At 37.9% G+C, this 16,092-nt stretch overlaps 1 protein-coding gene across 1 annotated transcript in view; it reads right to left on the reverse strand.

Annotated features, from left to right (window-relative positions):
- Positions 1 to 404: 404 nt before the first annotated feature.
- Positions 405 to 16,092, reverse strand: part of WDR76 (WD repeat domain 76) — a 61,255-nt gene continuing 45,567 nt past the window's right edge. The window contains 4 exon segments of the mRNA XM_032856630.1: positions 405 to 1,528; positions 4,386 to 4,439; positions 6,059 to 6,211; positions 14,217 to 14,434. Coding sequence (XP_032712521.1) covers positions 1,273 to 1,528; positions 4,386 to 4,439; positions 6,059 to 6,211; positions 14,217 to 14,434 — 681 coding nt within the window. The 3' untranslated portion in view covers positions 405 to 1,272.

Genomic DNA, 16,092 nt, shown 5'->3' on the forward strand with positions numbered 1-16,092 from the left:
TGCCAAAAACTATTTACAATAGTCTTTCAGTAGTAGTTTGGCAATGAAGAGTAATTAAAAAATTCAGATAGGTGCTATCACACAGAAATGTTAGTCACTGAGCTAAGCAGCTACCCTTCCAACAAACACATTCACACAGCACTAACTTCTGAAAAAAAAGTTTATGACAAAATGCCAAAAGTGATTTATCATAACATTTCCCCCCAATATGACTTAGGAATGAAGGTATTGACTTAAAATAAGGCTAATGAATCTCCTCTGGAGAGTTTAAAGACAAGGACAGATAAAGAAAGATCTCTGGGACCTTCTAAGGCAGGAGTTTTCACTTCTTTAACCATGACCCACAGTGTACCACAGTAATAAACACATATGTTTTACATCGGAATATGCATATTCATATACAGTTACATATATGTAAGCACATATAACTAAATTTCACAAAACAACACTTATCCATTACATTTATTATTCTTTACTATTCCTTTCCTTTTCCTTTTTTTTAAAGACTGGTCATGGCTACATGGATTTCATGTGAATAGCTACAAGCCAGTCTGGAAAACACTGGTCTGAAAGCAATCTCACATTGGATTACAAGGTCAGGCAGATCCAAACCCTGTTCCTAGAAGCCCTACGATTCCTTGGCCATGCTTCAGGAGCCATCTAGAGGAGGTAAAAGGGTCAGCACACAAAGACGGGCCCCTGCCCAAGTGAACCAAGGCTTCTCAACAAGTATCTTGGGATTTCACATAAAATTTAATTTAAAGGCAGGAGGGGGAAAAAAAGAATTCTCCATTAAAAAATAAGAAGTTTCATAATCACTAAGTTAGATGACCTTTCAGGATCCCTTCCAGTGTGAGTCTAGAAATATTTACTCCAAACTATGAAATAAACCACAAATCCAAGTATCACTACAGAAGCAAAACCGTATCGTGAAACTACAAGAACTTTTAATACTGATCATTCAAAGCTTTGTAATTTATAATGCTAGAATTTCTCAACATACTGCCTGATTAAAAGTGCTGAAGACATCACAGCCTCCCCTCAAATTCCTTTCCCAATCTACAGAAATGACTTAAAAGGCTTCTCCCTTACTAAACATGTAAGTATGTAACTATACATTCTGCTCACAGTTCTTATTAATAAAGCAATTTTATATTAACTAAATAGAACATATTTTTAAAAAGGCCAAGCCACATGAATTACTAGGCTCCTTAGATACTGATTAATTTGAACCAATTTTGATGTTGCTAAACCAAACACTCAGCAACTTTCTTAATTCATAAAAACATGTATCTTTCCACTGGAATTACCTCCAGCCAAAATATACCGAGTTGGGTGCATAGTGTTGATGGAACACACAGAGACCAGACTTTCTCCACCAAAAAAAGAATGCACCTGCTGTCCTGACTCATGGAAGATTTCCACACGTCGTGGATGAGCCATGCTGCCAACGATAACACAGTCTTCTTGTTTAGGGTCCCACACAGCCTGAAACCTGGTCAGCCATCGCCCAGTGATAGTGTTGTGCCTAGTGAAAAACACAATTTTTTTAAAGGATAGTGTTAAATAACTAAAAGCAGCAAGGTAAACATGGCATTACTCCTAAATGCTGGTATTCTCTGCCAAGTTTCTTTTCATTAAGTTACTGAGTTACCATCAGCTTAATTTCATATAAAAATGAAATCAGGACAGAGATGATGTCTTCTGTACTTCTGAATCTCCACTGCCTAGTGGTTGTACTCAGTGGATGGTCACTGTCTATTAAAATAGCACCTTTTTTGTTCACTGTTTCTTAGCTCAATGGACTCCATGCCCTCCCTTTTTTTACGCATACAAAACAGAAGCCCTAGAAGTAAAAAATATATAATCTATGTTACTGCTATTTTAATAGAATCTATAATCCCATATTTGTATTCCCCGATAACCAAACCCTGAAATCATTTTATATTCCATACAACTTTATTTTATTTATTTATTTATTTATTTGAGAGAGAGCGTAAGTGGATAGAGGGGCAAAGAGAAAGGGAGAGGCAAACTCCCTGCTGAGCAGGAAGCCCGATGTGGGATCGGGTTCCCTGTTCAGCGGAGAGTCTACTTCTCCCTCTCCCTCTGCCTGCTGCTCTGCCTACTTGTGCTCTCTGTCAAATAAATAAAATACCTAAAATAAATAAGTAAATAAAATAAAATGACAAACTAACATCCCTAATGAATACTGATGCAAAAATTCTCAACAAAATACTAACAAAATGAACTCAATAGCACATTTAAAGGATTATACACCATGACCAAGTTGGAGCTATACCTAGAATACAAGGATGATTTACACACAAAACTCATTTGATAGAATATAACAAATTAAGAGAATAAAAGACAAAAATAATATGATCATTTCAACAGATACAGAAAAATCATCTGACAAAATCAATACCCTTTCTTTTTTTTTAAAAAAAGATTTTATTTATTGTCACAGAGAGATATCACAAGTAGGCAGAGAGGCAGGCAGAGAGAGGGGGAAGCAGGCTCCCTGCTGAGCAGAAAGCCCAATGCAGGGCTCGATCCCAGGACTCTCAGATCATGACCTGAGCTGAAGGCAGAGGCTTAACCCACTGAGCCACCCAGGTGCCCCGAAATCAATACCCTTTTTCACGATAAAAACATTCAATGAACTAGGAATAGAAGGAAATTATCTCAACATAATAAAGACTATATGTGAAAAGCCCGCAGCTAACGTCATACTCAAAGGTTAAAGACTGAAAACTTTTCCTCAAAGAGCAGGAAAAAGGCAAAGATGCCCACTCTTGCCATCTCTATCCAACATACTATTGGAAATCTGGAAGGACAAGAGACACTAACCTAAATTCCAGGTGTTCACAACTACACAGATAGCCAGTTCCTGCATGTGAGGCATCACAACTACACCAACAAGTATTTGATAAGGAGGACATTCTCAACAGTCACTTGATAATCAATTGGACAAGAAAAAGAAGTAACAGGACTATATTAAACTCAAAAACTCTGTGCACCAAAGCAAACAATCAACAGAGTGAAAGACAACCCCCCAAACAGTGGAAAATCTCTGCAAATCATATATTTGATAAGGGGTTAATATGCATAATATGTAAGGAACTCCCCACAACTCAAAACAAAAATGACCCAATTCAAAAGTGGACAAGACTTGAAGAGACAATTTGACAAAGATACATAAATGACCAAAAAACATGAAAAAAATGTTCAATAAGAATGCAAATCAAAACCACAATGAGATATTACCTCACAACCATTTAGATAATCACAATAAAAGAGTAGAATGATTAACATAAAGAGAAATTAGAACTCTGGTGCACTGCTGGTAGGAATGTAAACGGTGCAGCCCCTACAGAAAAACAATATGGAGGTTCCTCAAAAAATTAAAAAATTCCTCTTCCTGGGTATATATCCAAAAGAATTCAAAGCAGGATCTTGAAGAGATATTTGCACATCCATGTTCACTGCAGGATCATTTACAATAGCCAAGATGTAGAAACAAACCCACTGTCCATCGACAGATGAATGGATAAACAAAATGTGGTATATACATACAATGAATATTATGCAGCCTTAAAAAGGGAGGAAGTCGCATGCTAGAACATAAGGGAACACTGAGGACACGATGTTGAGTGAAATAAGCTAGTCACAGAATGACAAATACCATGATTCCACTCACATCAAGTGTTTAAAGTAGTTAAAATCACAGAAATGTAAAGTAGAAAGATGGCTGCCAAGTAATGGAAGGGAGAGAGAAGAATCAATGTTTAATGGGCATAAAGATTGAAAAAGGAAATGAAGATGGGACAATTTGTAAAAAAGGAAACAAACACATTTAAATGTAGCCTCCACAGACTTTAAAATGCATGATATAACAATTAACATATAAGGCACACTCTGGTCCCAACTTCACAAATACTGCTAAAGAGGGATGTCTAGAAGATGGCACTGAAGTTGGATATAAAATACATACATTAAAGTAGCAGATGCAAAAAGAAGGTAACTAGAGAAAGTGTAAGTGGGAAGGTAGGGAAACCCTTTAAGTCCACAACAAACAGGTATAAACAAAAGAGCTTTAGATGGCCTCACAGCCGGTAAGAGGTTACGATTTTCCTTAATAAGAGAACAGGAGTAATTCAAGTGGAATAAAGTCATTCACCTTAACCAAAAATAACCACCCAGCTGCAAAGAATAGCTATGGACTAAAAGAGATTGAACCCTTTGAAGATGGAGAGAACCTGGAAGCAAGAACCCTTCTGGATAGGAACTAGCAACCTGGGACACTTAAAATATGTAATACAAAAATTCAGACCTACTACATCATTTTGACAATCAGATGTCTAACATATATGGAAACCTACCTGATGGTAGTGAGCAAAGGAATCTCAGAGGATATACAGCTGCTGTCAAAGATTCTGCAAAACAAAAATCAAGAACAAAGTAACACACTTTTTACTGTTTCTTAAAAATTTTCTGAAAGAAAATCAGTGTATTTAGCAAGTTTTTCACTGGTTCATGACACGAAATATGATTGCTATTTTAAAATACACAGGATCAGGCTTTAATAAACTTCAGCTAATATATTTAACAAAAATTACAAAAATTATTATAAAATTCAGAACTTTACAGTTTGGTGAAGAAATAATTTATTTAAACACTATTACACTAAATTTAAAATGCATATTATAAAGTAATACTCTGGATCCTATATTGAGATTCACAATAATTACAGACCATCTATAAAGGGATATGGTCTGAAAACGTACAAATAACCTAAAAATTTTTGCACATATCAAGAGCAATTTCCCCAGGAGACTCATTAGTTGAGGGACTAACAGTGTCACTTCCACAGGCTGGTAAGACTACGACTGACCAGCAACCATGGGGAGTTCTTGTGGGGTAGCTCAAAGAGTCCAGGAGCCTACACCAGGTACCCTAACAGAAAGAAACTAACCACATCACATCACCTCCCCCTTCTTGCACCTAGCTATTCCAATGTAGTTTCTTGGCACCTACAGCTTATTGCCTAATCAGATTACTAGAAAACTAAATCACTAACAGCTAATGTAAACTCTGCAGTACAAATGAACAGAATGGTTAAAATACAGGTAGCTTCTTATACAAAGAAAACTGTATGGGTAAAAAGGAGACACTGGACTGCCACTGCCTAGTGACTAAATCTCAATACACCCACCTGGTAATGCTCACAGACTTTACTAGAAAATGGACACCTGTCACAAAGTAAGGACCATGCTCTTCCCAACAGAAAAGTCTAAACAGAAATGAGGTGCCTTTCTAGAGCTTGGCCCACAGTATACATCCAACAGATACTTGTTGAATGAATAATGAATGAATTCCAGAATTATTTAAGGTAAAATTATAAAATGACAAATGCTTACAATGCTAAGCAAAATCAGGAATAAAAAAAGAGAACAAAAGCATTTCCTCTGTGGTTGTATTAACATTCTCCACATTTTTTATTGTCATTATTTTCTATTTTTGGTTCAGTTGGTTTAGATCACATTTTTAAATCCATTTTTAGGAAGTAGCTACAGAAAGGCACCAAAGCTAAAACTGTAAAAACTGTATCCAGTGGTTTGTACAAAAGCCCAATTATTGCTATCTTTTCTGCCTGCCCCTGGCCTGGGACTCTGCAGTTTCCACTCAGCACTTCATGTGAAGGGTAGGCGCCACTAGCCCCAACCTAAGAGTCTGTCCTGATGCTAAAATTATCCTTCTTCCAACATATCACAAGCCTGGTTTTCCTGAGACTTCTGGGATCACTCAGTGCTGAAAGGGAAGCCTGACATCTACTCCCTGTAGACCTTCCCTGCCAAACGCAAGGAAATTTCCAGATCCTAAAACTGCTGAAAACCCATGAAATACAGGTTACTGATTTGGCCAGCAACATAGAAATGGCTACAAAACAATACTAGCAATTTAATTGGGAGCAGTAGTAAACAAAGCTACTGGTTTACACAGTAGCTACAGACTCTAGATTCCTTAACAATGCATTTCTATCTCCCCAATTTACCTCAGCTTACAATCAGCACATGTGGTCACTACTCTGTTACCAGTAAGAGGTGAAAAATAGGCAGAAGCGATGCTCTTCGTGTGTTCCGTTAAAGAAATCAAAGGCTGGCTTTTCCTGGGATTCAGGTACCTTGTATCATAAATATGAATATCCCTGTAAGGGGAGGAATAATTCTCAGTGTTGCACAGTACATGTAGTGAGCTCTCAAACAGCGCTGAACACAGACACTCAAATACTCATTACACTGAGGAACATTCTGATCTGGAATAATTTTACAAACACTGTATAGATAAAAAATGAAATATTAGAAAAATGCCATAACTACAGAACATATATGAAGCCAGTGGATATATAGAGACAAGATTCTAGTTGGTTTTCCAATCTCTCTGAGAAAAAAATAAACACAGACCAAGTTATAGGTCACATATAACTTTTTTTTTTTTTTTTTAACAAGTTTTCTTCTCAAAACAACTAGAAGTAAATGCGTATGTGGGCGCTTTGGGTGGCTCAGTCAGTTAAGCGTCAGCCTTTGGCTCAGGTTGTGATCTCGGGGTTCCTGGGATCAAGCCACACACTGGGCTCCCTGTTTAGCGGAGAGTCTGCTTCTCCTTCTCTCTGCCCCCTCCTCTGCTCATGTTCTCTTTATTTCAAATAAATAAATAAAATCTTTAAGGAAAAAAAAAGGTGGGGGAGGAGTCAAGATGGCAGAGGAGTAGCAGGCTGAGACGACATCAGGTAGCAGGAGATCAGCTAGATAGTTATCAAACCATTCCAAACACCTACAAATCCAACAGAAGATCGAAGAGAAGAAGAGCAACAATTCTAAAAACAGAAAATCAACCACTTTCTGAAAGGCAGGACCTGTGGAGAAGTGAATCTGAAGCAATGGGAAGACAGACCACGGTGGGAGGGGCCGGCTCCCAGCAAGCAGTGGAGCAATGGAGCACAAAATCAGAACTTTTAGAGTCTGCTCCACTGAGGGACATTGCTCCAGAGGCTAAGCGGGGATGGAGCCCTCGCAAGGACAGTGTGGTCTCAGGTCCCACGGGGTCACAGAAGGATCAGGGGTGTCTGAGTATGGCAGAGCTCACGGGTATTAGAGGGGGAAAACCAGCTACTGAGACAGAGCAGAGGAGTGAGCTCTCAGTTCACGGTTACCTTAAACTGTGATCTCTGACAACACAGTCAGGCCACTGCTCTTTGAGCAGGGAACCCATAAGTGGCAGATCTGGGGAGATCCCCCTGGAAGAGCAGCAGGGATCTGCTAGGTTTAGAGACTCCAAAGGGGCTGTGTGCCAGAGACAGAAACGCTTGATAACAGGCTGGGTGAGCTCAGAGAGCCTCCAGAGACCAGGAAGATGGGAGTGATTGAGCACTTTTCTCCGAGGGCTCACTGAGGAGTGGGGCCCTGGGATCTCAGCTCCTCAGGGCCGAAGATTGGGAGGCCGGCATTTTCATTCCTGTCCTCCAAAGCTCCTCAGAAAGTGTTCAGGGAACAAAAGCTCCCAAGAGCAAACCCACGCAGATTACTTAGCCCGGCCCCTGGCAAGGGCAGAGCAATTCCACCTCAGGCAAAGACACTTGAGAATCACAACAGGCCCCTCCCCCAGAAGATCAGCAAGACCAAGCTCACTGATCAAGGAGACCAGTGGAATTCCAGAGAAGGGGAAAGCAAAGCACAGAATTAATGGCTTTCTCCCCATGATTCTTTAGTCTTGCAAAGTTAAATTTTTTTTAATTTTATTTTTTGCTTATTCTAATTTTTTTAACTTTTACTCTTTCCTCTTCTAACGTTTTTTTAACTAATTTCTCTTAACAATACCTTTCTTAAAAAAAATCTTTTTGAACCTTCATTATTATAGGCATATTTTATCCTTCACTGTATCTACCTTTATTTTTTGTATACACAGTTTTTTCTTCTAAAAAAAATTTGGGGATACATCTAATAGATCAAAATATACCCTAAATCTAGCACAGAGTTTGTTCTAGTCTCCAGCCTGAGCAAATTCTCCCCACTTTCTTTTTCTTTCTTTTCCCAACCAACTTATCAACTCCATTCTTAGAATTTTTTAAAAATTTTCATCTTTACAGTCATATTCCATCCCTTCATCGTGTTTACCCTTATGTGTGTGTGTGTGTGTGTGTGTGTATTTCCATTTCTTTCTTTCTTTAAAATTTTGGAGGGTAGTTTCTTCTAAGAGACCAAAATACTCCCAAAATCAAGTGGGTGATTCTGTTCTATTCACCAGTCTAATATATATATTTTCTTTTTTTAATTTTTTTGAACTTTTTATGCCCTTTCTTCTCCCCATGATTTGGTGTCTCTTCTGATTTGGCTGACGCACATTTTTCAGGGGTCTTTCCCACCCTTCTAGTATTTTATTCTCTCGTTCATATATTCTTATCTGCATAAAATGACAAGGTGGAAAAACTCACCACAAAAAAACAGAACAAGAGGCAGTACCGAAGGCTAGGGACCTAATAAATATGGACATTGGTATTATGTCAGATCTAGAGTTCAGAATGATGATTTCAAGGTGCTAGCTGGGCTCAAAAAAGGCATGGAAGATATTAGAGTAACCTGTCTGGAGAAATAAAAGAACTAAAGTCTAACAAAGCTGAAATCAAAAAAGCTATTAATGAGGTGCAATAAAAAACGGAGGCTCTTACTGCTAGGATAAACGAGGCAGAAGGGAGAATTAGTGATATAGAAGACGAAATGACACAGAATAAAGAAGCTGAGCAAAGGAGAGACAAACAACTACTGGACCCAAGGGGAGAATTCAAGAGGTAAGTGATACCATAAGATGAAACAATATTAGAATAATTGGGATTCCAGAAGAAAAAGAAAGAGAGGGGGGCAGAAGGTATATTGGAATGAATTATTGTAGAGAATTCCCCTAATATGGCAAAGGGAACAAACATAAAAATCCAGGAGGTGCAGAGAATCCCCCTCAAAATCAGTAAGTATAGGTCCATACCCCATCATCTAATACTAAAACTTATAAGTCTTAGTGACAAACAGAAAATCTTGAAAGCAGCCCGGGACAAGAAGTCTGTAACATACAGTGGTAAAAATATTAGATTGACAGCACACTTATCCACAGAGACCTGGCAGGCCAGAAAGAACTGGCACAATATACTCAGAGCACTAAATGAGAAAAACATGCAGCCAAGAATACTATATCCAGCTAGGCTATCACTGAAAATAGAAGGAGAGATAAAAAGCTCCCAGGACAAACAAAAACTAAAGGAATTTGTAAACACCAAACCAGCTCCACAGGAAATACTAAAAAGGGTCTTCTAAGCAAAGAGAGAGCCTAAAAGTAGTAGACCAGAAAGGAACAGAGACAATATACAGTAACAGTCACCTTACAGGCAATAAAATGGCATTAAATTCATCTCTCTCATGAGTTGCCCTGAATGTAAATGGGCTAAATACCCTGATCAAAAGACACAGGGTATCAGAATGGATAAAAAAACAAAACCCATCAATATGCTGTCTACAAGAAACTCATTTTAGACCCAAAGACACCTTCAGATTTACAGTGAGGGAGTGGAAAACAACTTACTATGCTAATGGACATCAAAAGAAAGCTGGGGTAGCAATCCTTGTATCAGATAAATTAGATGTTAAGCCAAAGACTATAATAAGAGATGAGGAAGGACACTATATCATACTGAAAGGGTCTGTCCAATAAGAAGACCTAATAATTTTAAATATCTATGCCCCTAATGTGGGAACAGCCAACTATATAAACCAATTAATAACAAAACCAAAGAAACACATCAACAGTAATATAATAATAGTAGGGGACTTTAATACTCCCCTCACTGAAATGGACAGATCATCCAAGCAAAAGATCAACAAGGAAATAAAGGCCTTAAATGACACACTGGACCAGATGGACGTCACAGATATATTCAGAACATTCCATCACAAAGCAACAGAATACACATTCTTCTCTAATGCAAATGGAACATTCTCCAGAATAGATCATATCCTGGATCACAAATCAGATCTCAATCAGTACAAAAAGACTGGGATAATTCCCTGCATATTTTCAGACCAGAATGCTCTGAAGCTAGAACTCAATCACAAGAGGAAATCTGGAAAGAACCCAAAGACATGGAGGCTAAAGAGCATCCTACAAAAGAATGAATGGGTCAATCAGGAAATTAAAGACGAACTGAAAAAATTCATGGAAACAAAACTGTTCAAAATCTATGGGACACAGCAAAGGCAGTCCTGAGAAGAAAATATATAGTGATACAAAACTTTCTCAAGAAACAAGAAAGGTCTCAAATACACAACCTAACCTTACACCTATAGGAGCTGGAGAAAGAACAAGGAAAGCCTAAACCCAGCAGGAGAAGAGAAATCATAAAGATCAGAGCAGAAATCAATGAAATAGAAACAAACAAACAAAAAAAAACAATAGAACAAATCAACGAAACTAGGAGCTGGTTCTTTGAAAGAATTAATAAGATTGATAAACCCCTGGCCAGACTTAACAAAAACAAGACAGAACCCAAATAAATAAAATCATGAATGAAAGAGGAGAGATCACAACCAACACAAAAGAAATACAAACAATTATAAGAACATATCATGAGTAACTATACGCCAGCAAATTTGACAATCTGGAAGAAATGGATGCATTCCTAGAGACATATAAACTAACACAACTGAACCAGGAAGAAAAAGAAAACCTGAACAGACCCATAACTAGTAAGGAGATTGAAGCAGTCATCAAAAATCTCCCAACAAGCAAAAGCCCAGGGCTAAATGGCTTCCCAGGGGAATTCTACCAAGCATTTAAAGAATAATTAATTCCTATTCTCCTGAAACTGTTCCAAAAAAAGAAATGGAAGGAAAACTTCCTCACTCATTTTATGAGACCAGCATTACCTTGATCCCAAAACCAGACAAAGACCCCATCAAAAAAGAGAATTACAGACCAATATCCTTGATGAACACAGATGTGAAAATTCTCACCAAAATACTAGCCAATAGGATCCAACAGTACATTAAAAGAATTATTCACCACAACCAAGTGGGATTTATTCCAGGGCTGCAAGGTTAGTTCAACATCTGCAAATCAATCAATCAATGTGATACAATACATTAATATAAGAAAGAACAAGAATCATAAGATACTCTGAATAGATGCTGAAAAGTACATTTGACAAAGTACAGCATCCTTTCTTGATCAAAACTCTCCAAAATGTAGGGATAGAGGGTACATACCTCAATATCATCAAAGCCATCTATGAAAAACCCACCGCAAATATCATGCCGAGCCTCAGCAATCAGACAACAAAAAGAAATTAAAGTCATCCAAATTAGCAAAGAAGTCAAACTATCACTCTTTGCAGATGTGGGTTTTATGTGGAAAACCCAAAGACTCCACTCCAAATCTTCTAGAACTTGTACAGGAATTCCGTAAAGTGTCAGGATATAAAATCAATGCACAGAAATCAGTTGCACTTCTATACACCAAGACAATACAACAACAAGACAGAAGAAAGAGAAATAAAGGAGTCAATCCCATTTACAACTGCACCCAAAACCATAAGACACCTAGGAATAAACCTAACCAAAGAGGCAAAGAATCTGTACTCAGAAAACTATAATGTACTCATGAAAGAAATTGAGGAAGACACAAAGAAATGGAAAAATGTTCCATGCTCATGGATTGGAAGAACAAATATTGTCAAAATGTCTATGCTGCCTAAAGCAATCTACACGTTTAATGGAATCCCTATCAAAATACCATCCATTTTTTTCAAAGAAATGGAACAAATAATCCTAAAATTTATACGGACTCAGAAAAGACCAGAGGAATATTGAAAAAGAAAGCCAAAGTTGGTGGCATCACAATTCCAGACTTCAAGCTCTATTATAAAGCTGTCATCATCAAGACAGTATAGTACTAGCAGAAAAACAGACACACAGATGAATGGAACAGAATAGAGAGCCTAGAAATGGACCCTCAACTCTATGGTCAACTAATCTCTGACAAAGCAGGAAGGAATGTCCAATGGAAAAAAGACAGTCTCTTCAACAAATGGTATTGGGAAAATTGGACAGCCACATGCGGAAAAATGAAACTGGACCATTTCCTTACACCATGCAAAAAATAGCCTCAAAATGGATGAAAGACCTCAATGCAAAACAGGAATCCATCAAAATCCTCCAGGAAACACAGGCAGCAAACTCTTTGACATCAGCCACAGCAACTTCTTCCTAGAAACATCACCAAAGGCAACGGAAGCAAGGGCAAAAATGAACTATTGGGACTTCAGCAAGATCAAAGCTTCTGCGCAGCAAAGGAAACAATCAACAAAACCAAAAGATTACTGATAGAATGAGAGAAGATATTTGCAAATGATAGATCAGATAAAGTGCTAGTATCCAAAATCTATAAAGAACTTATCAAACTCAACACCCAAAGAACAAATAATCCAATCAAGAAATGGGTAGAGGACATGAACAGACATTTCTGCAAAGAAGACATCCAGATGGCCAAGAGACACATGAAAAAGTCCTCCATATCACTCGGCATCAGGGAAATACAAATCAAAACCACAATGAGATACCGCCTCACACCAGTCAGAATGGCTAAAATTAACAAGTCAGGAAACAACAGATGTTGGAGAGGATGCAGAGAAAGGGGAACCCTTCTACATTTTTGATGGGAATGCAAGCTGGTGCAACCACTCTGGAAAACAGCATGGAGGTTCCTCAAAAAGTTGAAAATAGAGCTATCCTATGACCCAGCAATCGCACTGCTGGGTATTTACCCTAAAGATACAAATGTAGTGATCTGAAGGGGGCATGTGCACCCAAATGTTTGTAGCAGCAATGTCCACAACAGCCAAACTATGGAAAGAAACTAGATGTCCATCAACAGATGAATGAATAAAGAAGATGTGGTATATATATACAATGGAATACTATGCAGCCATCAAAAGAAATGAAATCTTGCCATTTGCAACGATGTGGATGGAACTAGAGGGTATTATGCTGAGTGAAATGAGTCAATCAGAGAAAGACAATTATTATATGATCTCCCTGGTGAGGAAGTTGAGAGGCAAAGTGGAAGGTTTAGGGGGTAGGGAAGGAAAAAATGAAACAAGATGGGATCGGGAGGGAGACAAATCATAAGAGACTCTTAATCTCACAAAACAAACCAAGGGTTGCCGGGGGGAGGTGGGTAGGGAGAGGATGGTTGGGTTATGGACATTGCGGAGGGTATGTGCTATGGTGAGTGCTGTGAAGTGTGTAAACCTGACGATTCACAGACCTGTACCCCTGGGGCTAATAATACATTATTTGTTAATAAAAAATTAAAAATTAAAAAAAATAACAACCTCTGGATTCTAAGTGTAGAAAACAATGTATCCATTAAGTATTATTGAGATAAAACAAGTTGATTTATTAAAGACTTTTTTTCTGTTTAAAAAAAAAAAAAAAGTAAATTCACATGATGCCAAATCCAAAAGAATCTTTTTTATTTCCAAAAGAATCTCTCCTAAAAAAAAAATCATATTCAGGGGTTCCTGGGTGGCTCAGTGGGTTAAGCCTCTGCTTCGGCTCAGGTCATGATCTCAGGGTCCTGGGATCAAGCCCCACATTGGGCTCTCTGTTCGACGGGGAGCCTGCTTCCCGCTCTCTCTCTGCCTGCCTCTTTCTATTTGTGCTCTGTCTGTCATATAAATAAATAAAATCTTTAAAAAAAAATCATATTCAATAAAACTTCAATTGGTGTAGAAAGAAAAATTATTTAGGTAAATGAGTATCAGAAAAATCATTTAGGTATATGAGTATCAGAAAAATCAGTTATCTTTAACATCCAAACTACAGTAGTCCCTCAGGACACCTGGGTGGTTCAGTCGGTTAAACACCTGACTCTTGGTTTTAGCTCAGGTCATAATCTCAAGGTCCTGGGATCAAGTCCCACATTCAGCTCTGCACTTAGCAGGGAGTCTGCATGAAGATTCTCTCTCTCTCCTTCTCTCTCTCTGCACCACACCTCCCCATTTGTACTCAAACACACTCTCTCTCAAATGAATAAATCTTTAAAAAATAAACAAAGAGAACAGTATTCCTAACTTCAAAAGAGTAAATCACAAAACTTTATGAAGAACATACCTCAATCCTGCAGTGATAAAATACTGTCTGTGCACTGGGTGGACATGAACAGTTCTTATTTTGCTCAAAGAAGAATTGATAAGTTTCTCATAAGAAGTTCCAGGTGTCCGTCTATCTACCAGTGATATATTTCCATTCCAATGTCCTACTATTAAATTGGAGGCATCTTCTCCCAAGAAGTCAAAAGAGGAAAAGCTACTTCTTTCATCTCTATATACCTAAGGATACAAATAACCACCAACGTATAAATTTTTTGGTAAAAAGGTTATAAAACACTTTACCTAATAATTTCATTTATCCTCCCATCATCCCACAGAAAGCAGAATGCAAAATGATCATCCCGTTTTACAGAAATGGAAACTAAGGCACAGATCAGCTGTGAGACTCACCTACAAACAAATGGCCCATCCACCATGTCAGGGTTACATGCTACATCTCTTAAATCCAATAAACCTCAGTTGCAGATCTATTCTGTGACACTTACTAGGAAATGAACTAAATGTAAATTCTACCAGCTGAAATACCTTAATATATCAAGTAATTTTGCCAACCAAGTCCAAAAACATATGGCCAAATGCTCATCACTTACTCACTCTTGGTAGAAGTATAAATAAGTAAATAACAAGTTTCTGACAACTAATCAGAGTACACCTATCAAAATATTTAATGTTTGTACCCTCTGACACAATAATTTATCTAAATATATATAAAGATGTCCATTGCAAAATTCCTATTGCAGGGGCACCTGGGTGGCTCAGTGGGTTGAGGCCTCTGCCTTTGGCTCAGGTCATGATCTCAGGGTCTTGGGATCAAGCCCCGCATCGGGCTCTCTGCTCGGCAGGGAGCCTGCTTTCTCCTCTCTCTCTCTCTCTGTCTGCCTCTCTGCCTACTTGTGATCTCTATCTGTCAAATAATAAATAAATAAAATCTAAAAAAAAAAACCATAATTGTATTAAAAAATAAAAAAGACACCAATTGCATTAAGAAGCAACCTAAATGTTCACCAAGAGACCTGTTTAAATAAATGATGGTACATCTCTACTTTGAAACACCATGGATTGCTAAAGAGGATGAGACAGATTTGTACTACAATCTGTCCCTAATACCAAGTGAAAAAAGCCAGCTGCAAAAAAGTATGTATACAGTATGAATCCATTAGTGAAAAGGAAAAAAATATCCACCTCTATTTGCTTCTAAGTATACGTGCACTTTCTGGAAGCATACCTAACCACCATTCTTAACAACGAATCACTATTGCTGATTTTTAGTTAATAAAAAGTTATATATACTATTATAAACTGAGACTAACAAATTAATATACCAAAGGCATCACAACCCCTGTACATCCAAAAAGCCCCCAAATGATACCTGAAGTATTCAGTCAGTGTATCAAAATGGCTAGGCGCAGGGGTTTAATTGCAGTGGCGTCAGACAGACCCAAGTGAAAATTCTAGAACTGCCATTCATGTCCCTGAGCAAGCCAATAAACCTCTTTACCTCAGTTTTCTCAACTGTTAAATGGGGACAACATTACTTATTTCATAGGGTGTTACAAGGCTTAACTATATATAAAGCACTCTCAGATTAATGCCTAACACAAAGTAACTGTTCAATCAGTAGTATCAGGAGCACATTAGTTATACATGCAACATCATGGATGAATCTTAGAAGTATTATGCTAGGTGAGAGAAGCCAGACGTAAAAAGCTTCATACCATACGACTCCATTTACTTGACATTTTGGAGCAGACAAAATTATAGGGACGGTAATCATAACAGTGGTTGTCAGGAGTGTAGGAAAAGGCAGGGGACCGACTACAAAGGGTTCAAAAGGTGATTTTTTCAGGTGATGGAAATTTCCTATATCTTGATTGTGA

The sequence above is a fragment of the Lontra canadensis genome, unplaced genomic scaffold, assembly GCF_010015895.1.
Source record: "Lontra canadensis isolate GAN:19392208 unplaced genomic scaffold, GSC_riverotter_1.0 scaffold12, whole genome shotgun sequence".
NCBI classification, from domain to species: Eukaryota; Metazoa; Chordata; class Mammalia; order Carnivora; family Mustelidae; genus Lontra; species Lontra canadensis.